Genomic DNA, 23,829 nt, shown 5'->3' with positions numbered 1-23,829 from the left:
TGTGATAAGAATGATAATAGTGAAGATTTTTTTTTGTTGTTTTACTGTTGGCAAAATGTTTGGCAAATCAGTCAGAATGTGAAGGTAGTATAAGTCTCCCTTGTTCATCAAGTGAGATTATCTAGATCCATGCTTCTCAACTAATGGGCTGTAAGGCTCTTGCAGGTGGACGGCAATGTCAGCCAGAATTGAAATAAAAAGAAAAAGATTAATATCAGATCTAGTAGGTGGGCCTCAACAAAATTTATAGGAGCCACAGTGGTCCTCGCGTTGAAAAGGTTGAGAAGTGCGGATCTAGATGAAGACACTGTATCAAAAGTTTGATATGATTGATGATATCAATTGATTGCATAATTGTCTTAACGCATGTGTTTCAAAGTCCTTGGTTCTAACTCCCAAACAGTGATAAGGAAAAGAAATTGTAAAAATACAAGTAGATCACTTGTTACATTTTGTATTTCACATTGCTTGTTAAAGATATGGCTCTATCACATAATTTGGACAAGATTGAGTGTCTGTTGTGTGATTTAGAAATAGGCTAATGTGGCATATGCAGCTTTGCATAGCAGAGTGGCATGTGAACATGTGATTTTTACATCTGGCTGTTACCCATCTATCCCCCAGACGACATCACAGCTCCGGTCCTCCTCTGCCCCAGCGACATCTCGGTCTCTGCCACCACCACCAGCGGTGGCACCGAGGTCAACTGGAACGTACCCACCGTCACCGACAACTCGGGCAGCTGGGGCTTCATCAGCGTCAACAGCGAGCCTGGCGTCTTCTACCCCATCGGCACTTCCCTTCCCGTCACCTATACCTACGCCGACGCAGACGGGAACATTGCCACCTGTACATTCGTCGTCACTGTCACAGGTAAATGCTGAGGATTTTGCAAAATTCGTCCACCTGACCTTCTCACATATGCGACACTGAAGTAACAAATGCAAAGGTGCATTGATCAATGCGTCAATTGCTGCGACACCCTTGGTTTTTCCTCCCCAGCGTGAGAAAGAAATATTTCATCCATTTCTTGTGCTTTTGTCCTGTTTGAAATACTTGGAGGTAGAGTGCATTGACTTACATACGTGTTGTATGACTTCGTGAATACATATGAATACTACAAAATCATCAATGCCTAGTGTACTGATTGAAATAAGAATCATAAAGCTGCAGCCAGAAAAGATTCTACCATCAGCAAAATATCCTATTTTTTTATTACTGAGTGAAAGAAGAGATTAAAACAGCTTAGTCTTGGAATGGTGATAGAAAGTTGAAGTAGTTTTGTATAAAGGTTAGACAAAGGGGGAAACAAATCTAAAAGCTATCTACACCTTCTTGTCCCCTCTGTCCACTATCCAGAATTGGACAACATCCTGCCAATCCTCCAAGACTGTCCAGAGGACATCGAGCTCACGCTGCCCCCCGGCGGCCTCAGCTCCGCCGTCTCATGGCTGGTACCATCGGCCACCGACAACTTCGGCAACGTCAACGTCCTCAGCAACTTCTCTCCCGGCGATACCTTCGATCTTGGTTCCACCCTGGTGTCCTATATCTTCAGTGACGACGCTGGCAACTCTGTCAACTGTGACTTTACGGTCACCATTGCTGGTGGGAAATTGTTTTGACTGTATATCCTGCTTTAGTGATATAGAAATATCAAAGTGATATATCAGTATGTCAGGACACCACTGTCACAATATTTCAATGCCATTATACATTGGTACATACTTAAGTTAGGTAATGTTATTAATATATACACATATAACACTTTCAAAAAGAAACTCCAGATGCACACATCTGAGGAACGATTACAATGATTATGTTATCCATAGATTATTTAAACCTGTGATCGATTTACATGTTTATGATTCTTTAATTGTCTTTGTTCATTCCGTGTTATTATACCTGAAAACATATTGCAATAATTGTAGGAACATTAGAAATTTTTTATGTTATCATTTAATTATCATTGATAGCAAAAGGCAATCGAAGATGGTGATTCCAGGAGAGTTAATTTTTTTTTTTTTTGGCTGTGTTTTTGTTTTGTCCAGTTGAGCCAGATATTGACCCACCGGTCATCAACAACTGCCCTGGAGACCTGGACATCGTGGTTGCCCCAGGGGTCACCGAGTCTCTGGCCACTTGGATCGAGCCCACGGCCATCGACAATGTCGCAGTGGCCAGCGTGTCCAACAACTTCAACCCCGGTACCTCCTTCCCTCTGGGCACCACGGTGGTCACTTACAGCTTCTCCGATGCCGCCGGCAACCCGGCTTCCTGCAGCTTTGATATTACAGTGTCTGGTAAGATTTCCATGCTCAGGCATTCACACCTTGAATCTGTGTGTGTGGGTCCAAAGACACCTGTTAATCAGTTGAGGATGGTTTGATTTTGCAACAACATGCATTTCCCGTAGACACCTGCCTGAGTATACTCAGGACTCATCCTAAACGGGTTAAAAAGCAAAATAAGGGGAAGAGGAACTGTGTGAGCATAAAACTTCTTTTAATAGCTGGGACTAATTTGACTCGTTGTATGTCATGTACTCCTAGTTTACCAGTTAGATGGCACAACTATGTGCGGAATCAATCCAGTTAAGGTTCCAGGTATGAAATGACTGGCTTCATGCTAGGGGACAATGCTAGTAAATAGTTTGATGCTGCCATGCATGTGGTATCATTCCTGGAGGAAAGTGTTCAGTTTTTCAGTTAAGAAAATAGAAGTAGGGTAATGTCCTGTAGCAGCACCATCATTCTCTGCAGCAGTTTTTTAAATTCCTGAATCATGCGAGGTAGAGCATATTGCAGTGTCAGCCTCCATGATGGATATTAACCTGTTGAGGATGGGCTGATTTTGCTACAACACACATTTCTCATGGACGCCTGCCCGAGTATACTCGGGACTCATCTTCAACGGGTTAAAGACATACTTTTGTAGCACAGAGAGCCAAATGAACTTCATTAAAGCTAGCTTTCTATAAAATCTCCATGTTTTGAAATGCAAACAATTTGGGTGATTAGAAATCACCAACTTCACTCAGGTTGATACCTCTTTCAACAGTCAAATAAAATGCTGTCAACTATCGGAATCATCAACTTCATTCAAGTCAATATTTCATTCATCAGGTAAAAACAATGCAATTACCAAACATACAATTTCATTTATTTGTCATCTCTCTCTCTCTCTCTCTCTCTGCCTTTCTGCTACCAAAGTTGGTGAAGACTTGCTGGCACCCGTTGTTCAGAACTGTCCCGGAAACATCGCCATCTTTGTCAGCGTCGGCATCTCCGAGACTGCCGTCACGTGGATCGAGCCCTCCGCCGTGGACAACTCGGCCGGTGCCATCACGGTCACCCAGAACTACGCTCCAGGTGATATCTTCCCAATTGGAGCCACCCAGGTCACGTACACCTTTGCCGATCAGGCCGGAAACACTGCCACCTGTGAATTCTTTGTTGGCCTCTCGGGTACGTTTACTTCCTATACCTTAAGATTCATCTGTGACCTTGCCTTTTTTTCTCCTTTCCATTTATATTTGAGGAATACCATACCTACTTGCGTGTCTGTTGTATAAGATACTTTTAAACATCTTTAATAAAAATAATAATGATAATAGTTGCATTTATATGGCGCTGTATACTTTAAACTATGAATCACAGCAATTAGTCAATTTAATTCGTAACCTTTGGAAAGTGCATACAGTACACTCCCATCATAACAAGCACGGCTATAACGAAATTCCTGTTAGAATGAAATAAAAATCCAGGTCGCAAAATCATCGGCGCTATGTTTTTGTATTGTTTATTTGTTCGGTTATAACGAAATTTCAATATAAAGAAAGATATCTGCCGGTCCCAAGGACTTCGTTACAATGGGAGTCCACTGTAATTCTGTCTGATTTGTCCACTATTCACAGTCGCCGTCGACAATGAGGCACCAATCATCTCTAACTGCCCCGGCGACATCACTTTGAACGTCGATGCCGAGGTGACCCAGGTCACCGCCTCGTGGAGTCCCCCAACGGCCGTGGACAACTCTGGCAGCTTCAACACCGTCAGCAACTTCGTCCCCGGTGACGTCTTCAGCCTCGGCGCCACCGGCGTCATCTACACTTTCACTGACCTCTCCGGCAACGATGCTGTCTGTGCATTCAACATCATCGTCACAGGTGTGTGTCTTGATATCTCTTTGTAAAATAAAAGAAGCATGATGGTCAGCTGTAAATCTTGACTGCTTGGAAGTAGCACATGGTGCTAAATGAATTGAATTGAATGAAGATTGGCATCTCTGGAGGAAGGGGTTAAAGATTTGTTGGCAGTTTGCTCTTACACAGAGCACTGATGAGATGATTTTTACTTTTGTCCCAGGTGGTGAAATTGAAATTAGAAATTTGTTTACCGTAGGCGATTAACAACATGACTTGCAAGAGAACGAGCAGTAGATATCTACAAAATATGTACAAATGATATCTTCACCCCCGACATTGTCATGCAATATAAATTGTGTGATCCCTAATTATGGCTTTAATAAGACCTCGTCAAGTCACTCTACTCAGAAGCTAAGAACTATTTCTTCTTGATTCATGAATTATCAGGGTTTCTTTAAACATGAAATGCATTAATGTGTAATATTTTGTGAATTATGCTTAGACCAGTACAGCACAATGGCCGCCCAAAGGATATGTGTTGTGAGAGTGGTCACAAAGGTGACACAACATTTTGCTACTGTGACAATTGCTCCAGACTCATTTTCTCCTCCCAAGGACTTATTAGGGTTAGGTTTTGGGTTGTAATAGGGTTTTAGGTTTAGTTTGATGTGAGGATTAGGTTTAGGGATAGGGTCATGTTTGTGGGTAGAATTTATGTTTGGCTACGGGAGCAATTGTTGCAGGAGCATATGTCATGGAACCTGTCACACATCACTGTCATCAGTGGTATTGAATCGAATGAATCTATCTAAGGTTTGAGGAAGAATGCCGGCCGAGTTTCTGATATGTCTGTATCGGAAATAAATCTGATATGTCTGTATCTGAAATAAATCTGTAGATCAGACATGGAATACCAGTGAGGTTGTGATCCCTGTTACATACAGGTGTATCTGTTACTTGATGCTGACATTTCTTATAACATTCTTGAATAGTCGCTGCTGATGTCGTGCCGCCCGAAATCTCGAACTGTGCCGGCGACATCAGCGTGGAGGTCAGTGCCAGCGTGGCCAGCGCCACGGTGTCCTGGCTGGAACCCACGGCCGCCGACAACTCTGGCGTGGTCTTCACCAGCCAGACCGCCGCCCCAGGCCAGGTCTTCCCCATCGGAACGTCCACGGTCACTTACACCTTCACTGACCAGGCTGGCAACATGGCCATCTGCTCCTTCGTTGTCACGGTTACCGGTGAGGAATCTCTCTGTGATTATATGATTGCAAAAATTACATTTAAAAATCGCACCGTTTAGTTCCTTTGTTCCTTTGACATTTTAAACAGGGTTTAATCATTATGCAATATTTACAGTAGAAACCTTATTCTGACAAGCTTATATACAGGTGTACTTACTCAAGTTCAGCAATGGAATGTAAGGAAAGTCATACGAGAATGTGACTTGCACGATTTGAATTGTACGATTATCTCTGGGCAAAGCAGGCATTCAAATGTTTACACCAAATGGCTATACATGTATGTTCTTGATGTAAAATGCTTATCAAAGTATCAATACTGTGTACTAATATCAAATATTTGCCAGGCATGCTGATGCGAACAAAGTCATATGAGAATATACATATATTACGGAATTCCACCAGCCGTTGTAATCTAGTCAGGTATGGAAAGTAAACACACAAAAAGACATCCATCCATGAAGCTACAGTGTACAAGTGTAAATTACCCTCCCCCTCGTCTTCCTTCTACCCAGCCGTCGACGACATCGCACCTGTCATCATCGGCTGCCCCAACATGATCACTTACGAGGCACCGCTTGGCTTCACCAGTGCCCCCGTGGTCTGGAACGAGCCCACTGCCTTGGAGGGTAATGTGGTGGTCACCCAGACCAACTCGCCAGGCTCCCAGTTCCCGAGGGGCACCACCCAGGTCACGTACACCTTCACCGATGCCGCGGGCAACTCCGCCTCCTGTACATTCACTGTGATTGTCACCAGTAAGTGCATCAACAAAACACCAGTCAATACCATTAGTTGCAGTAGTAGTAGTAGCAGCAGTAGGAGCAGGAACAGTAGTAGATGTAGAAATAGCAGTAGCGGTAGTAACAGTAGTAGTAGTACAAATAGTAGCTCTTGTCTTTGCAGTCACTGCCGCTGCCATGGTCGCCATGGTCGCCGTTGCCATGGCAGCAGCTGCAATAGTTGAAGTGGTAGTACGTGTAGCTGCAAAAGTAGTACCATAGTAGTGGTAGTAGTTCAGGGTATCAGTAGTAGCAGTAGTAGCAGCAGTAGATGTAGAAGAAGCGGAAGCAGCAGTAGTAGTGATGATAATAGTAGTGCTGACAATGATGACAATGATGATAGTAAGGATAATGTGGTAACAATAATTCCATCAATCCCATCTCCTTTGATGAAACTGAAACTTCATCTTGACCCTTTGAGGACAAGTCTTTGAGTGTAATCGGGCATGTGTCTATGGAATCAGCCCATCCTCAATGGGTTAAGTAGTGGTATTCAATAGTAATATGAAGTATTTGGGCAATATCGGCCAACTAGTGCTTTCACAATTACTTTAACAGGTAATTGTGTAGGTGGTGTGCAACGATTAAAGTCAGATATTCTCTCCAGTATGTACACATTATTGAAGTTGCTCTGAAAATTTCTACATTTGTGCCTTGATCCACATTAATTCCTTTAACCATGCAAGTTATTCATTTCTTTGCTTTTTCAAATTCATAGTTGCTGTTGATGTTACCCGCCCTGTGATCTCCGGCTGCCCTGATGATGTCGACGTCCGTGTCGATGTTGGAGTGACTGCCGGTGCGGCCAGTTGGGTTGCCCCAACAGCTGTCGACGACTCCGGTGTGGTCAACGTTGCCAACAACTTCAACTCCGGTGACCTGTTCTCAGTCGGAACCACCATTGTGACATACACCTTCAGTGATGCCGAAGGCAACTCGGCCACCTGTAGCTTCCTCGTCACTGTCGTTGGTGAGAAATCGAATACAGTGAAAACCTACCTTCGTGGCTGCCTGTCTAGAGTGGCCACCTGCTGTATACAGCCACTAACCCCCTTCCCCCCTCGGAAGAAATAGCCACTATTTTTGTCTCCCTTGGGTGGCTGCAATATACAAGTTTTTTGTACAGTGTGATATGATAAGCTGAGAGCCAACGTCGCAGCTATCTACAGCTACCCAACTGCAAAGATTAAGTACCTCAGACTTTGTCTATAGTACTGTGAAAGTGGATATTTTGGCGCGACTTATTTTTCACGCTCGGCCGGATAAGAAGAGTTTCGCATGTTTTTAATTCCGCGGTATCAAGACATCAACTACAGGAACATATGGCAAGCAGAAATATTCGCGTGCTTTTATTTTTGCGCTAGTTTCTGATTGCGCGAAATGCGCAAAAATTTCAACACCGCGAAAATTTCCACTTTTACAGTAATATGTGCATCTTAGCAATGTGTGCAACGAGATATGATTTATTGTATAATTGCTACAAGAAAAGAGAGAAATTCGTTGAATTCACATGACTTTTTGTGGAACATTATCTTAAATGGATGATATAAAATTATACCATCCTCAAAAGAACAGAATATGCACACATATTGTGCACTGAATTTGATCACACTTTCATAAAAGATCAACATCTTCCTATGTGAACATAATGAATGAGCAAACGTGATACAAAACAAACAAAACAACCCCCTTCTGGAAGAATAAGACTATAAGTCACCAAAGTAAGGTTATCACAAGGTTCCATGCTACAGAGATATTCCCTGCTAAAGTGCTACGAAATTATGATGGACACTATCTTCTTCACATTTGATATCTGTGCTTTACCTTCTACAATGTTCTTATCAAGATTGTATTGGTTGGTAACACAGAGTAACCTGAATGAAATATGTCTCTCTGTAGCTGGATTGCTTGGTAAACGAATAGAAAGTAAACGGAGGAGTTTTTGGATATTTTGATTGGCAGGTTTGTAACCACATACCCTCTCCATCTCCCTTTTCCCAATTTAGCTGAGGCTGACAACATTGCTCCCGTGATCACGGGCTGCCCCGACGATGTCTTCTTGTTCGTCCCACTGGGCACCACCCGGGCCAATGTTTTCTGGACGGAGCCCACGGCAACTGACAACTTCGGTGATGTCAGTGTGAGCCAGTCGTCCACACCGGGCAGCCTCTTCGCGCTCGGCCAGAGTTCGGTCACGTACACTTTCGTTGATGAGGCAAATAATGTCGCTTTCTGCAGCTTTGACGTCTTCGTCCTCGGTGAGTGTTTCTCTTCCATTGCAGTGAAGATGTACAAATGTATGCTACTCTGTTCATACCACTTACAGAGAAATCGTATTTAGTGTTCAGATTGGCATACCACTTGAAGAGAAATCTTACTCAGTGTTCAGATTGGTTCATCAAATGCAGTAAAATTAAACAAACAGAAAATTTAGCAGCTTGAGTGAACTTGATCAGGACAAGAACTTCATTGTTTTATTACTTTTTACCAGCTGGGTGATGTGCCAACAGAGTTCTGGCCTAAATAAAATATATTTCTTCTTGCCTCTATCCCATACTTCAGATACATCCACAGTTTTGAAGGTTCTTGTTTGGATATGACGGTATCCATTCTTGGGACAGTTTTTTAAGGTTAATTTGTAGATGACCTTGAAGTTGTTTGATTTAAATGTGCATTTATGGGAGAAGAAATACAAAGGTTATTTAAAGCATACGCAAGAGCTTGATGAATGGGATATGAGCTTGACTTGGCCTGGCGAGCACTGCATTGTGTGCCTGTTTATGACAACTGTCTCCCTCTCGTTCCTCTAGTCCGTGATGCTGATGACGTAGCCCCAGTCGTGACCGCCTGCCCAGGGGATATCACGGTGAACACGCCCGATTCCAACACCGCCGTCGTGGCCTCCTGGCCCGTTCCGCGGGCCATCGACAACTCGGGCGTCGTGAATGTCGTCTCGACCAACGCTCCCGGAGACTCGTTCCCATTGGGCATTACCACAGTCACCTACACATTCACCGACGATTCCGGAAACAGCGCCACCTGTGTATTCGATGTCAACGTTGTCAGTGAGTGTCTGAGGAATCTTATGCGCAATCTTGTGGATATACAAAGTATATACTCGGGGAAAACAGAAAGAGAGCATTGTTGCTGAAACTGTAAAAGCACGAGTAACATACATGGGCCTTGTTGCACTTTTTTGTAGTTTGTGTCTCAAAATCAAATTCTTATTCATAGTAAGTGGTTTGAACTATTTGAGTAACACCCCTGCTGAAATTTATGAGAAGAAAAGCCAATTGGCACCCTGCTAGAGTATGATTCAGTATATGTGAAAGTATTGGAAATTTAAATCCATTTCTCATATGACATAATCTCCAACAAGCCTCTTTTTTTTTCTTTTTTTTTTTGCTCACAGCGCTTCTGTTATTTGATATGCTATTTGAGTGACTGTTCTTTTTGCAAATTTGTGGTATTCTTTGTGGTACACTGGAAATGGGAAATGAAAGTTCACTTCTTCATATAGTCAACCCTGTCTTAGTGACCACCTCTCTGTAGCAGCCACCTGCCATATACAACTGCTAAAAACAATTCCTTCCGAGAGAAAAAGCTTGTTAAAGGACCTGCCTATAGCGGCCACCTGTCTATAATGGTCACTTTTTTTGTCTCCCTTGGGTGGCCGCCATAGACAGGTTTGACTGTACAATTGAGAACACTAGACTTTCCGTACCCTCATGTCACATCTTTACACCATCTTTTTAAACAAATTTTCCTTCACCCAGTCGGTGCCATTGACACCACGATCCCCGTCGTCAATGGTTGCCCCACCGACTTTGAGGTGCTGACTCCAGAGGGTTCCACATCCGAGGTTGTCACGTGGACGGAGCCGCAGGCCTTTGACAACTCCGGAAGTGTCGCCGTCACCCAGAGCCATCGGCCTGGCGACCTCTTCAACCTCGGCACCACTCAAGTGGTCTATCAGTTCAGCGACCCCAGCGGCAATGATGCCTTCTGCATCTTCATCGTCACAGTAACAGGTTAGTTTTGAGTCCGGACTTCTTGTCTTGACACTGTAGGCAAAATGATATTCATACACTTTGTGTCTTCAATTGACTTTTGCCTGTTTTCTTTTTCCTGTTCATTTTTCTCCAATCCTATTAAATCAATTTATAGAATTGCAAAAAATAATCATCTGAAGGGTACCTGACTAGCATGACAAAGAAGGATCATTTGGTGAATTTTAGTTTTTGGGAAGCTTGTAGCAATCTGAATGTTTTCTCAATACCTGTGTCCCAATGCAGAGCTGATCATTGTGGATAACACCCCACCGGTCATCACCAACTGCCCCGCGGACATCCAGCTGACAGTCCCCGAAAACATTGCCACCGTCACGGCCGTCTGGCAGGAGCCTACCGCCGACGACGAGTCCCTCCCGATCGCTTCCACCCAAAACTTCCTCTCGGGAGATCAATTCCCCGTCGGCGTCACAACTGTCGTCTACACCTTCACCGATGCTGCCGGCAACTCCGCCATGTGCTCATTCGATGTCACTGTAATTGGTGAGGCTCAAGATACGACGTTGTCTCTCGCCTTAGACTTTCTGTGTGGGAAAACCTGGCCAGTGGTGGTGCTACTTTTAATTAGTTCATGTCCTACATATTTTATTCTGAATGTTTCTACTTTATGGTAATACAACTGTAGTTGTGGATTATCAGAAACCTGGTCATTTATTCAATCAGCATATTTCCATTCCATTTATATCATGTCTATGCATAAAAGACTGGGCTCCCTGGACTAACTATTTGAGAGGAAAGCTTTACAGTGGGTAGCCAGTGCTACACTTTGTATTCGTCAGTTTGCCTTATCTTTATGGAATGAAGCATTGTATAAAACATGACACGTGTGTGAACTGAAATCAAACCTTTGTAAAGAGGTGAGGTTGAGATGCAAAATCTTTTAATTTGTGTCTGTGGAATCAATTCTGTTTTGTTTGTTTTTTTGTAGCCATTCCTGTCGACAATACACCACCAGTGATCTCCAACTGCCCCAGTGACATCAGTCTCTCCGTGCCGGCTGGCATCGACAACGTGGCAGTCACCTGGACCGAGCCCACGGCTACGGATGAGACCAGCCCTGTAATAGTCACCCAGACGGCCAGTCCTGCAGACGTCTTCCCCGTCGGTCAGACGTCCATCGTCACTTACACCTTCTCCGATGCCGCAGGAAATGTCGCTGTTTGCAGTTTCCAGGTGTCGGTCACTGGTGAGTTCTTGTGCAAACAATGTATCGGTTGATTGTTGTTGGAGTATCCAAAAGAGCGCTGCCCAGCCTTGATAACAGTGCCATTAATAATGCTATTTTTTCCTGTACCTTGCAAACTCTAACTAGGAGAGAAGGAGTCCTGGTAAATACTCGGATATTTCTGCAAATTCAGTCGTGTAAAGATTTCATCTTCATTTTCAACCTTCCTTTTTTAGCCATTGTTGTGGACAACACTGCCCCCGTCATCAGCAACTGCCCCAACGATATCTCCCTGACCGTCAGTGCCGGAGTCACAAGTGTCCCTGTATCTTGGACCGAGCCATCTGCTATTGATGAAACAAGCGCAGTGACAGTGACCCAAACCCACGCCCCAGGCAACAGCTTTGGCCTCGGTCAGACCACAGTGGTGTACACATTCTCTGATGCAGCAGGAAATGTGGCCGTTTGCGCCTTTGATATCTCGATTTCTGGTAAGCTTTCCTGATTTTTATAACTACCTTGTATTTTTATTTTCGTGTGAATTCGGTGGCAAAAGTCAAAAAGAATTTCCATTCGGTGTATGAATGACATCGATGTCAAAATTGCTCTAGTCACTTTGAGGTAAACACAGATTCCCTTGCTTGAAAACACAGAAAAAAATTCTCTGTTTTCATTTTTATCAATTCTGTGAATACGTGAAGTATTTTGAAGAAGTTATGCGATACTGTCACTAAGGCCGAAATCTGATGTCATTGTCATTATCATATATATATATATATATATATATATATATATATATATATATATATATATATCTTTACCATTGTTATACAGTGCATTATGCCTTTGGCAAGGTCTCTATGCACTTTAGAGGAAAATAAAATAAAAGCAGAAAAAGATAATTACAGTGACAATAGAGTGCTGTATAGATCCTCATCTAACAATCATTACATTACTTTTTAAACTGGTACAGTTTTAAGGTTGTTCTAAGCTTTTAATGGAAATTACAAGTTTAAGGTCATTTGTAATTGATAGATTCACAGGTGTGCCAACATTGCTTCTGTACTAGATGCTCAGCAAAGTGTGAGAGAGCCAATCTCCCTGTAGTTTGAGAAAATGGATGAAGTCTTGTTCTTAATAATATACCTCTTCATCATTTTCAGCCACTTTTGTGGACAACACCGCCCCTGTCGTCAGCAACTGCCCCAACGATATCTCCCTGACCGTCGGTGCTGGAGTCACAAGTGTCCCTGTATCCTGGACCGAGCCATCTGCTATTGATGAAACAAGCGCAGTGACCGTGACCCAAACCCACGCCCCAGGCAACAGCTTTGGCCTTGGCCAGACCACAGTGGTGTACACATTCTCTGATGCAGCAGGAAATGTGGCCGTGTGTGCCTTTGATATCTCGATTTCCGGTAAGCGTTCCTGAAATTGACCTGCTGTTTATTTTTGTTTGTGAATTGGATGGCCAAACTAAAAATACATTTCCCTTTCAATCTGTGAATGACATACATGTCAAAAATTGCTCCAGTCAGTTTGAGTGGATCACAGCATTCCTGGTTTGAAAATAAATAGGATTTTTTTTTGTCACATTTGTAACTTTGATTTATTCTCTGTATGTTTGAAAAGCTTCAATTATCAAATTTCTGTAATATTTTCATGAAACTCAGAATCTAAGATTGTTGGATGCTTAGATGTGGTGACATTTCTGCCCTACTGAAAGCTGTGCTAGATGTGATAAGGTGCATCTCATTTGAGGTTTGAGGAAATGTATATAATGACCTGGTCTTGCCAATATATCTCTTTGTCATTTTCAGCCACCACTGTTGACAACACCGCCCCTGTCATCAGCAACTGCCCCAACGATATCTCCCTGACCGTCGGTGCTGGAGTCACAAGTGTTCCCGTGTCGTGGACTGAGCCTTCTGCTGTTGACGAAACGAGCGCAGTGACGGTGACCCAAACCCACGCCCCAGGCAACAGCTTTGGCCTTGGCCAGACCACAGTGGTGTACACATTCTCTGATGCAGCAGGAAATGTGGCCGTTTGCGCCTTTGATATCTCCATTTCTGGTAAGTGTCCCCGATATTGACCTGTTTATTTTTGTTTGTGAATTGGATGGCCAAACTAAAAATACATGTCCCTTCTGTGAATGACATATCCGTCAAAAATTGTTCCAGTCAGTTTGAGTGGTGCGCTGCCGTCCTGGTTTAAAAATAGACAGGAGAAATGTTTGTTTTTTTATGACCACATTTTGAACTTAAATTTATTCTCTGCGTGTTTGAAAAGCTTCAATTTTCAAAGTTCTCTAATATTTTCATGAAACTCAGAATCTAAGATTGTTAGATACATATATGTGGTGACATTTCTGCCGTACCGGATGCTGTGCTGGATGTGATGAGGTGCATCTCATTCGAGGTTTGAGGATATGTATGTGAAGACTTGGTCTTGCCAATATATCTCTTTGTCACTTTCAGCCACCACTGTTGACAGCACTGCCCCCGTCATCAGCAACTGCCCCAACGATATCTCCCTGACCGTCGGTGCTGGAGTCACAAGTGTTCCTGTGTCGTGGACGGAGCCATCCGCCATTGATGAAACGAGCGCAGTGACCGTGACCCAAACCCATGCCCCAGGCACCAGCTTTGGCCTCGGTCAGACCACAGTGGTGTACACATTCTCTGATGCAGCAGGAAATGTGGCCGTTTGCGCCTTTGATATCTCCATTTCTGGTAAGCCTCTACATGTGTCTGCATCTTTTTGATATGTTTTGTAACTAGAAGGGCTCAATTCTACTGTGGGTTGTATACTTCAGTGAGATTGATCCCCCTCCCCCATATCTGTTCAAGCTTTTGGTGTGTATGAACATTTTAGATATGGAATAACAAATCTCTGTATTCTGTTTTTGTTTGATATTTTGGGGGAATGGGGGAGATCAGAACTTTGGATACTTATGAATTTTCATCTGATTCTCGGAAAAAAAAAATTGCTATACCATTTTTATTTTTTTTTTTGGATGAGTTTCCTATAACTGAATTCATTATAATGGCAAGTCTCCTTGCCTTTTCCAATATATTCGCAGTCTCAAGAAGTTTCACCGACAAATGATGTAGATGTCAGAGTAGTTTGTGTCAGTCTTTACGCGCAAAATAAACAGCCTTCCTGGTTGTGGATAAGAAAAGGATGCTGTATAAAGTTCATCACTAGACTCAAATTTCTTGAGATCACTGGATGTAACTGTAAGGTGTGTACAAACAATAAATAAGCATCAAGCTTGTCATGTATGGATATAAATGGAGACATGTCTTTAAGGTTAATGCCTAGCGCTGACATTTGTGGTCAGGTTGCCCTGCCCAAATTAGGATTAAAGTTTTCATCAAAGTCTTTGTCGAAGTCATATTCATCCTCTTTTAATTGCAGCCACTACTGTTGACACCACTGCCCCTGTGATCAGCAACTGCCCGAGCGATATCTCGCTGACCGTCGGTGCTGGAGTCACCAGCATTCCCCTGTCCTGGACCGAACCATCCGCTGTCGACGAAACAAGCGCAGTGACAGTGACCCAAACCCATGCCCCAGGCAACAGCTTTGGCCTTGGTCAGACCACAGTGGTGTACACATTCTCTGATGCAGCAGGGAATGTGGCCATTTGCGCCTTTGATGTCATAATTTCTGGTAAGCATTCCTGATTTTTATGTTTTATTTACTGGGTAAAGTATGTTTGCACATTGTGTGCCACAGCAACCTTCCAGAGGGTTGCTGATAAGACTGTGTGTTAGATTTTTCATTATACCTACTCAATAAATCCCCCATTCAATGGTGGAGTTTGTTTCGTGAAGTTTCTGCTCAGTAGTCCATACAACAGGCTGGAGCCAGCATTGTATTATAGAGCAATATTTCATCTTCAATTCTTCCTCCCGAAATTTGCAGCCACCACTGTCGACAACACCGCCCCTGTCATCAGCAACTGCCCCAGTGATATCTCCCTGACCGTCGGGACGGGAGTCACAAGCGTTCCTGTGACGTGGACTGAGCCGTCGGCCGTGGACGAGACCAGCGCTGTCACGGTCACTCGCTCCAGTGTACCGGGCGACAGCTTCGGGCTGGGCACGACGACTGTCCTGTACACTTTCACCGACACATCCGAAAATACCGCTGTGTGCTCCTTTGACATCACCATCACTGGTAAGTTACAGCAGCTGCCGCCTGTTTGAAAGATAGTTATGTGGCATCGTCTTTTCTTATCATGTTGCTCTTGTGAACTTTCTTATTCCCTACACATATTGTGGAACAGATTTACTCACTTGTTACCTTTTTTCTTTCAAAACAGAGTGATGCACAGAGCTTGAAAACCCACAGAGGTTGTCTCTGTAGATATCGTGATATAATATTTTGATAACTGGAAGATATGACTCGTATCTTTAAAGGCATATTACATTCCATCACTCTCTTGTAGTCTTTCTATACTCATAAATCACCTCTCTTCACATGTTTACTGCTCCTTGTATTTTCAATTGTCCTATACAACTTTCTTCAATATGCATGATGTTAACCATATCTATCTTTGTACATTTTTTCCTTTCTATGTATTGTAATCACATTGAAAATTATTTTCCTCATGACCAACATACATTGTAAAATGAATGCAGTTAGGAGGGTGTAGAATTAGAAGCCAATTCTTTTTCTGAAATATTCAATCCGAATACCTTTTAGATAAACATTCTTGCATGTCAACATAACCCCTGGTTCCCATTTCTTGCATGCAACTGTCTTTATATCATTCTCTCTACCTTTTGTAACAACTTCTCCCTAACTCACCATGTGTAGCTGCAGTAGATACTACCCCTCCCATCATCAGCGGTTGCCCCACGGATATCACAGTGGTTTCGGCTGGAACCGCCAGCACCCGCGTAGACTGGGTAGAGCCCACGGCGACAGACGCTTCGGGTTCTGTCTTTGTCTCGCGAAACCTCGCCCCGGGCTCCTCCTTCCCCGTAGGCACCACTACGGTAACGTACATCTTCAGCGATAACGCCGGGAACGTTGCCTCGTGCAGTTTTGACGTCACTGTCACCGGTAGGATCACAGTCCCAGACATTACTCTGGACGTTGGACAAAATATTTCCAACAGTTTGCGTTTACACACTGTGGTCTTTTCTTGCACTCTCTGTTGCCGTTCAAAAAAAAAAAAAAAGAATTCTTGCACTCGTATGGGTTGCATTACCATTTTAGTCCAATGGTGTAAGTTGTGTTTCATCCAGGTAATGATCAATAAAGGAACCAAAATTAAATCAATTCATCTGGACTTACTGTTTTACTTCCGAGAACGGTTTCACGTCCGATCCTGGACGCTTCATCAGCTCGTCCGATTTGATCTTTGAGCTGATGAAGCGTCCAGGATCGGACGTGAAACTGTTCTCGGAAGTAAAACAGTAAGTCCAGATGAATTGATTTAATTTTGGTTCCTTTATTACCATTTTAGAAAAACGTTTTTTGATATTTTGCTCCACCCCAAGCACTGTGCTGCAGTCTTGATCTTTGGGTTTCTATTCCCATCATTCAAAAGTTGAGATTCACTGTATGACTGGCACATTAAAACATTAAAACATCAAACTCTTTTGATGACTTTGGGTACAGATTCTAATCTTCACATCATCTTTGGGCTGGGGAGAGATTGGTGATCAGTGAGTTGATGGCTCCTAATTAAAGGGAGTGCTCTTCTGCAAAGTTCAGATAATTAAATCTTGCCCGTAGATATAGCGAGCAGCAGTTTGGGTCACAATTTACATTGGAAGAATTCTGGGGGTCCTTTTTTTTTTTGAGGAAGGAGGGTCTTCTAGTGTCCTCACCTTGGGGTAAAAACTAACAAGCTTCAATAATGCTAGGTGTACTTTCGTAGGAAGCGTTTGAACGCTCAAAAGTGAACCGAAGCGAACCGAATCAAAGCAAACCGTACCGCGCTGTGCTATTGTATTTGAAGTCTTCAAGCACTCTGTGGAGAAAGCATGCTTCACAAGTTATCTTTAGAGAGGGTCACACATTTTGTAGCAACGGGTCACTCACCTGGCACGCTTAGAATACTTACAGATGTCCTGAACAAAGAGAAAAAACTCTTTACATTATGATGTATGTACATGTCACGCGCATTCATCACATGCGTACTGTTTGTACGCTTTTGGCACCCTTTAAAGAGCACATCTGGAAGTTGTCCCCTTTTGGCTTGGTTCAGTTTGGTACAGCTCACTTTACATGTATTAGGAGCGTTTGAGCACTCCTGTGGCACGGATTGGGTACGGTTCTGTTTGCTGTAGGAGAGCGTCAGAATGCACTGCTGGCTAACATCTGTCTATAAAGGTTTCCTGTATCTTTGTCCAAAGCTAAACTCACTCTTCAATGTTTGTGTCTGACTTCTTCAGCTTCTCTGTTTTTCTTTATAGCTCGCTTTCTGTCTGTATCTCTGTGTCTGTCTGCATGTTTGTCCATGTATCTCTTTGTTTTTCTCCCTGTCCACTTGTACTGCCTGTATGAAATGCACCCGTAGCTGCGGTCGACAATACCCCTCCAACGATCGCTGGCTGCCCCATGGATGTCTCCATCGTGCTACCGGCCGGCACGGTCGGCACGGAGGTGGGCTGGGTGGAGCCGACCGCCACCGACGCAGAGGGCGCCGTCACGGGCTCGAGCAACCTGTCCCCCGGGGACACGTTCCCGCTCGGATCCACCACTGTCGTCTACACTTTCACTGATGCCGCTGGCAACACCGCCACCTGCACTTTCGTTGTTACTCTTGTTGGTAAAATGGCTCACTGTCTCTTTTTCTTTCTTTCTGTGACTTCTGTGTTCTTTGTTACAGGTTTGTGTCATATCTCATGCTGCAATGTGGCACATTGGATGTTATTTCTCTGTTGCACAGTAACTCTTAAGCTCATTCACATTCACTCTCTCTTCTTTTTCCTCTTTTTCTTCTTCTCCCATCTCCCATTATTCCTCTCTCGTTCTCTCTCCATCTCTCTCTGCCTCTCTTTGTTTTGTTTAGGTGATTATATTGTCCTGTACGTCTAAACAGTGACAATATAATACTTTCCTTTGCTCACATGATGTTGGTCTAAAAATGTTTGACATTGTGTGTTTTGTCACTCTCAATGTGTTTTTTTCCATGTAATAAGTAGTATGTCATCAAAGATTGTCCGCTGCTTGTTTGATAGTAGTGAAATTTGTCAGCTTCCTTCTGCTTTACTCCCATTTTCTTCTTCCTCCTTGCTGAAGCTGACTTTTAAGTTGACAGTTTTTGCCTTTTACCAGCTTACTCTAAAACCTGACTGATATAAACTTGTTCTTGTTTCCTTTCTTTCATGGATTTTTTTTTTAACATATCCTTGAGAATATTCCCACTGCACCTTTTATTAACACTTTTATTTATTTTCTTGTTAATTTCTTCAATGTCACCGTGGATTTTTAGCATCTGCATATTATGCCATTATTTGTTTTGTTTTTAGATAGATACTCTGTATCACTTTGAGCTGCAGTAAAGTCTGATCACACACAGAGATGGCTCTTTATTATCTTGATCTCGCAAAACTGCAGTATCGTTTTGTCGTCTTGGAGAATGTACATCATGGTCATTTGTTCTATCTGTTGTTTGTCTCTAATTTGAGATGTTGAATAAAATGACTGCCAGCACATTCTGTCTGCTTTTTGATATCTGTACAAAAAATTACGTGTATTGTCATTGGATTATGTCTTTTTCCTTAGGAGTGTTCTGCACAATGATTTACAGTTGTATATCAGTCACACAATCATTGCTCTTTGATTCCCATTGGTAAGGAAAAGCCTACCTGATAAGGCATATACTCCAGAAAAATAGAAGAATGCACTGCAGAGAAATACTGGTGCCTACATTTCTCGAGGCAGTTCCCAACTTTGAAGAGCCTACCCAAGAGTCATCATAATTGTTATGCTGCTCGGGCAGTAGGCTGATGGCTTTTACAAGTTTTTGTTTTGGAAAAGCGATGTTTGCAGAAATTAGTCTGCAGTGCTTATGATAGATAACACATTCAAAATATATCAAAGTGGATGATTAACCATTATGAAGTTGTTATTTTTTTTCAAATATATGAAACTGGTGAATCTTTTCATCAGGACTTCAAAGAAATCAGCCCTCACCAAAGTTTTGTTTGAAATTTTTGCGCAATAGCCTCCGTTGTGGACAACACTGCCCCAGTGATCAGCAACTGCCCCAACGACATCTCCTTGACCGTCGGCGCCGGAGTGACCAGTGTTCCGGTGTCCTGGACGGAGCCGTCGGCCGTGGATGAGACCAGTGCGGTGACGGTCACCCAGAGCAGCACTCCGGGCAGCAGCTTCGGCCTCGGCCAGACCCAAGTCTCATACGTCTTCTCGGACGCGTCCGGAAACAATGCCTTCTGCATCTTCACCATCACAATCACGGGTAGGAACTATGTAGCCCTTTCTATGCCAGCGACTGAAGAGAGTGTTTACAATCCTATGGGGACCTTCTGTGCCAAACGAAATGTAAAGCACCCAAGGGGTTAATACACATCCTGCTTTTGCTTGTGGAATAAACATGCTGCAAAGTTACCTTTCCTCCTTCAACTACTTTTCTTATCTCAGAAAAAAAAGGGAAAAAAGGGCATAGTGAAACATTTGAAGGATGATTGCCCTTTTTATTTCAGAAGGTTTCAGGATATTGAAACCTACAATGTTCTTAAAGTCCTCTTAACCAGTTGAAGACTAATCCTGTGTGTACTCGGGCAGGCATCTGTATGAGAAATGCCTGTTACCTCGTCCTCAGCAGGTTAATGGAAGACACCCTCTACATTTGCTTCATTGTTGTCTACTTTTTGTGTTGACAGACATGGTCTTGGAATTTCAGGCATGAAATAATAACATTGATGCCATAGCTCGCATGGTGATGATCAAGTCTAACCCATCATTGTGGGGACCGAGGGCCTTTGAATGTTTCTACAGATAAATGGCGCTGTAAATAAATGATGCTGTTTCATCATCATCAAGAAGTGAAGGTGATATTTGTTGAGAAGCTGTTTGGGGTAGCCTTCTGACTGTTTTTCATCTATTCACTCACAGCCCAAGCCACTGGTGACACCACCCCGCCCGTCATCAGCGGATGCCCCGATGACATCAGCCTTGTCGTGTCCGGCAGCACCACCAGCGCCGCCGTCTCCTGGACCGAGCCCACCGCGGTGGACGAGACCAGCGCCGTGACGGTGACCCAGACGGCCACCCCCGGCACCACTTTCGCCGTCGGCACGTCGACCAGTGTCGTGTACACCTTCACCGACGCTGCGGGCAATTCAGCCATCTGCCAGTTCACAGTCACGCTGGCTAGTAAGTGCAGAATGTTTCTGTGGACCACACTGATTTCTGTAATACCCAGAATGCTGCCATCACTGTCATTATCAAATATACAGAATTTTTTCTTTTGTATATTCTAGGAATGAATTTGTCACTGGCAAACAGCAACAAAAAAATATATTAGAGTGTACAATCTTGTCTTGAGCTCAAGTTGAACTTTGCCTGTTACGGGCCAAATGAGATCATGATTATTCAGGTAAACGAGTAGTCAGTACGGAAGGAATTTGTTGAGTTGCTTGCCCTAAAGCTGATCCTAAATAAAAAGAATCCATAGCTCACTATGTCATCACCTTCATTTGTAAATGAGTGTAGCAAAAAGCTAGCCTCAAGCCATTAACAAAGTAAGTAGAAGCTCTTTCCAAATCTTACAGAAGAAAAACACAATCTTACATGTATGTTCTCATATATTCAATCACTTTGTGAATGAGATAGAATGGTCCAATTTTAACAAGTTATACATTATTTTAAAACTTAGAGCTTTCTCTTTTAAACTGTACAAAAGTGGAAATTCATCTTGACCTACTCTTTGTGGATTTTGAGCTGGGCAGTCAGATATACATATTAAGATAGAAATAGCAGAACTTTTTTCTATGATGCACTACACATAATCACTCCTCTCCTGCAGCTGCTAATACTGACAACACGGCACCCGTCATCAGCAACTGCCCCTCGGACATCACAACGTTTGTTGCCAGTGGCACCACGAGTTCAGCAGTGTCTTGGATCGAGCCGACGGCCGTGGACTTCGTGTCGGCCGTCACCACCACCAGGACTGCCGCCCCCGGCACCGCCTTCCCAGTCGGAACCTCGCAGGTCACGTACACGTTCTCCGACGCTGCAGGAAACACTGCGACATGCTCATTCCTCGTCACCGTCGGTGAGCTATCAGACACCATGGGCACATTTTGGCATAGGTCATCTATTAATTTCCTGCCTATCAATTAAATGGTCCATGACGAATCACAAAGCAAAGCTGCAACTTGTTGGCTGTAGGGAATATTAGATTTATGGTTGGCCCCAAAAATTAGCAGTTGGCACTACAAAATATTTGTCACCTTTACTCCTTGAGGGCGGTGTAAAAGTGATGATGAACTCGGTCATTTAACTGGAGGCACCTGATAAGTGTTAAAACATTTGTAGAATATATAAGAGCATGTTTTATGAATGCTACGTCTGGGTCAAAAGGGAACACAAGTGAGGTGGCTATCTGCACACCAGGCAGGATTAGAACCGAGAACCTCTGGAATGAGAGTGCTGAGCAATCTACACCGCACCTCATTAATGTACCTGCCAATTTCAAGATTTTTGGATTTTTTTTTTACCTCGTGATGCTGATGGTGCTCCAAAATAGTAATCAGCTGTTCTGTCAGCATGAACCACTGTACATTTTGAGTAAATACCAGTTTCCAAAAGGGATTTGACCTTATTTTTCTCTCTTCCTTCTCCCCTATGTCAGCCATTGATTCCGCCGCTCCTGTCATCCAGAACTGTCCTTCTGACATCACCCAGACCGTCGCAGTGGGAGTGACGAGCACCCAGGTCTCATGGACCGAGCCCTCCGCCTTGGATGCTGAGGGAGGAGTGACAGTGTCCTCCACCATCACTCCAGGAGCAGTCTTCTCGCTGGGGGTCACGCCGGTGACGTACACTTTCACCGACAACGTCGGCAACCAGGCCACTTGCAGCTTCAATGTCATCATCGGTGAGTGCCATCATTGATCCCACACATTTCTCCCTATCCAGTGGTCAAAGAACTAACCACAGGTGCACTATGCTGTGATTGTAGTTAAAGTATCGTGACTGGAAATGGTTACATACCTCTTCATGAAACGAAACGGGCAGCAACAGACACCAAGACCTTCGATGACTACAACACTTTGTAATGAGTCAAGCCCTAGGTTGCAACAAAGTGATTGCCCTTTGACAGACCTGTGAATTTAAATTTGCATGGAAGTAATTAATGATGCTCCTGCAATTTATTACATTAGCCAATATAAAGCAGACATGAAATTCTGCTTTGGTAGATTGTGTGTTTCAATAAAAAGTCATTATATGTGACCTTAAAAAAAGAATTCTATTGCAATTTCAGTGTCTCTTGAGATGACCCCTTTCGTCATTTGTTCCTGGGTTGAGTTCAATTAGAACTCATTCAAGTTTTATTTACTGCTGCTGTACTACAGCGTGCACAGATTTTGGAATGTATGTTAATCAGTAATCAGAGGGCTGAAAGCAGATAAAAGGCTAGGCACGGTAGGATCACTCACAACAACCTAGTGGATGCATCTACTATTAAAACTGCATCTTCACCGCCACTTTCTGATACAGCTACTGCGGGGACCGGCGACACGACAGCTCCAGTGATCTCCAACTGCCCTAGTGACATCACAGTCTCGGACATCAACCTGGATGGAACCCAGGCCGCCTTCTGGGTGGAACCGACGGCCACCGACAACTCTGCTGTGACCGTCTCCCAGACTGCCTCACCCGGAGACAGCTTCATCCTCGGTGACACGACTGTCACCTACACCTTCACGGACACCTCCAACAACCAGGCCGTTTGCCAGTTCGTCGTCACGGTGACAGGTTTGTAGTGATGATGCTCGCGATAACCAGTTGCGGTGCTAGTGGAGATCAAAATGGTGATGATGATGATGATGATGGAGATGATGATGGGAGGTCTTGATGAGTTGAGGAAAGAATGAATTGCTTGCATGATGGAAGAAAGTAAAAACGCCAGTGAAAGTTGTGCTGTACAGCCATGGATTTGGAATCGGAAACATTTCATGTTAAGAACGCAAAGCCTGGCCTTTTATATCTGTAGAACCCCCTTTCTCTTATGACTTCTCGAGTCCTATGATAAAACAGAGTGAAAAATTCCCCCTTGGAATATATTTTATGTTGTTTGTATTGTATTTTTCCTCTTGCCTCCATAAACTTCAGTCTGACCTGAAATATGCACATGGTGATTGCACTTGCACTTGGTTTACATCATGAAAGAACTCCCATCCATCTGTAGCTTTTGTCT

The 23,829-nt window shown here is 43.5% G+C and overlaps 2 protein-coding genes across 2 annotated transcripts in view; both read left to right on the top strand.

Annotated features, from left to right (window-relative positions):
* Positions 1 to 23,829, top strand: part of LOC139738471 (uncharacterized) — a 96,326-nt gene that overhangs the window by 62,944 nt on the left and 9,553 nt on the right. The window contains exons 54-74 of the mRNA XM_071649098.1: positions 625 to 873; positions 1,360 to 1,608; positions 2,052 to 2,303; positions 3,213 to 3,467; positions 3,917 to 4,168; positions 5,140 to 5,391; positions 5,907 to 6,149; positions 6,892 to 7,143; positions 8,180 to 8,431; positions 8,984 to 9,238; positions 9,950 to 10,204; positions 10,469 to 10,726; positions 11,172 to 11,429; positions 13,229 to 13,483; positions 15,342 to 15,596; positions 16,845 to 16,847; positions 17,953 to 18,204; positions 19,606 to 19,860; positions 20,517 to 20,777; positions 21,430 to 21,681; positions 23,130 to 23,387. Of these exons, the coding sequence (XP_071505199.1) occupies positions 625 to 873; positions 1,360 to 1,608; positions 2,052 to 2,303; positions 3,213 to 3,467; positions 3,917 to 4,168; positions 5,140 to 5,391; positions 5,907 to 6,149; positions 6,892 to 7,143; positions 8,180 to 8,431; positions 8,984 to 9,238; positions 9,950 to 10,204; positions 10,469 to 10,726; positions 11,172 to 11,429; positions 13,229 to 13,483; positions 15,342 to 15,596; positions 16,845 to 16,847; positions 17,953 to 18,204; positions 19,606 to 19,860; positions 20,517 to 20,777; positions 21,430 to 21,681; positions 23,130 to 23,387 (5,073 nt within the window). The remainder of the gene's footprint in view (positions 1 to 624; positions 874 to 1,359; positions 1,609 to 2,051; positions 2,304 to 3,212; positions 3,468 to 3,916; positions 4,169 to 5,139; positions 5,392 to 5,906; positions 6,150 to 6,891; positions 7,144 to 8,179; positions 8,432 to 8,983; positions 9,239 to 9,949; positions 10,205 to 10,468; positions 10,727 to 11,171; positions 11,430 to 13,228; positions 13,484 to 15,341; positions 15,597 to 16,844; positions 16,848 to 17,952; positions 18,205 to 19,605; positions 19,861 to 20,516; positions 20,778 to 21,429; positions 21,682 to 23,129; positions 23,388 to 23,829) is intronic.
* LOC139738478 (hyalin-like) lies at positions 13,840 to 15,100 on the top strand. The gene is made up of 2 exons (XM_071649106.1): positions 13,840 to 14,143; positions 14,832 to 15,100. Exons 1-2 carry the CDS (start codon positions 13,840 to 13,842, stop codon positions 15,098 to 15,100), a joined length of 573 nt encoding a protein of 190 aa, XP_071505207.1.

The sequence above is a fragment of the Diadema antillarum genome, unplaced genomic scaffold (assembly GCF_040938485.1).
Source record: "Diadema antillarum isolate AM-2024a unplaced genomic scaffold, OU_Dant_1.0 seq00000744_RagTag, whole genome shotgun sequence".
In the NCBI taxonomy this organism is placed as follows: domain Eukaryota; kingdom Metazoa; phylum Echinodermata; class Echinoidea; order Diadematoida; family Diadematidae; genus Diadema; species Diadema antillarum.
The sequence above is the reverse complement of the archived record's forward strand: the minus strand, read 5'-3'. Positions and strand labels throughout refer to the sequence as shown.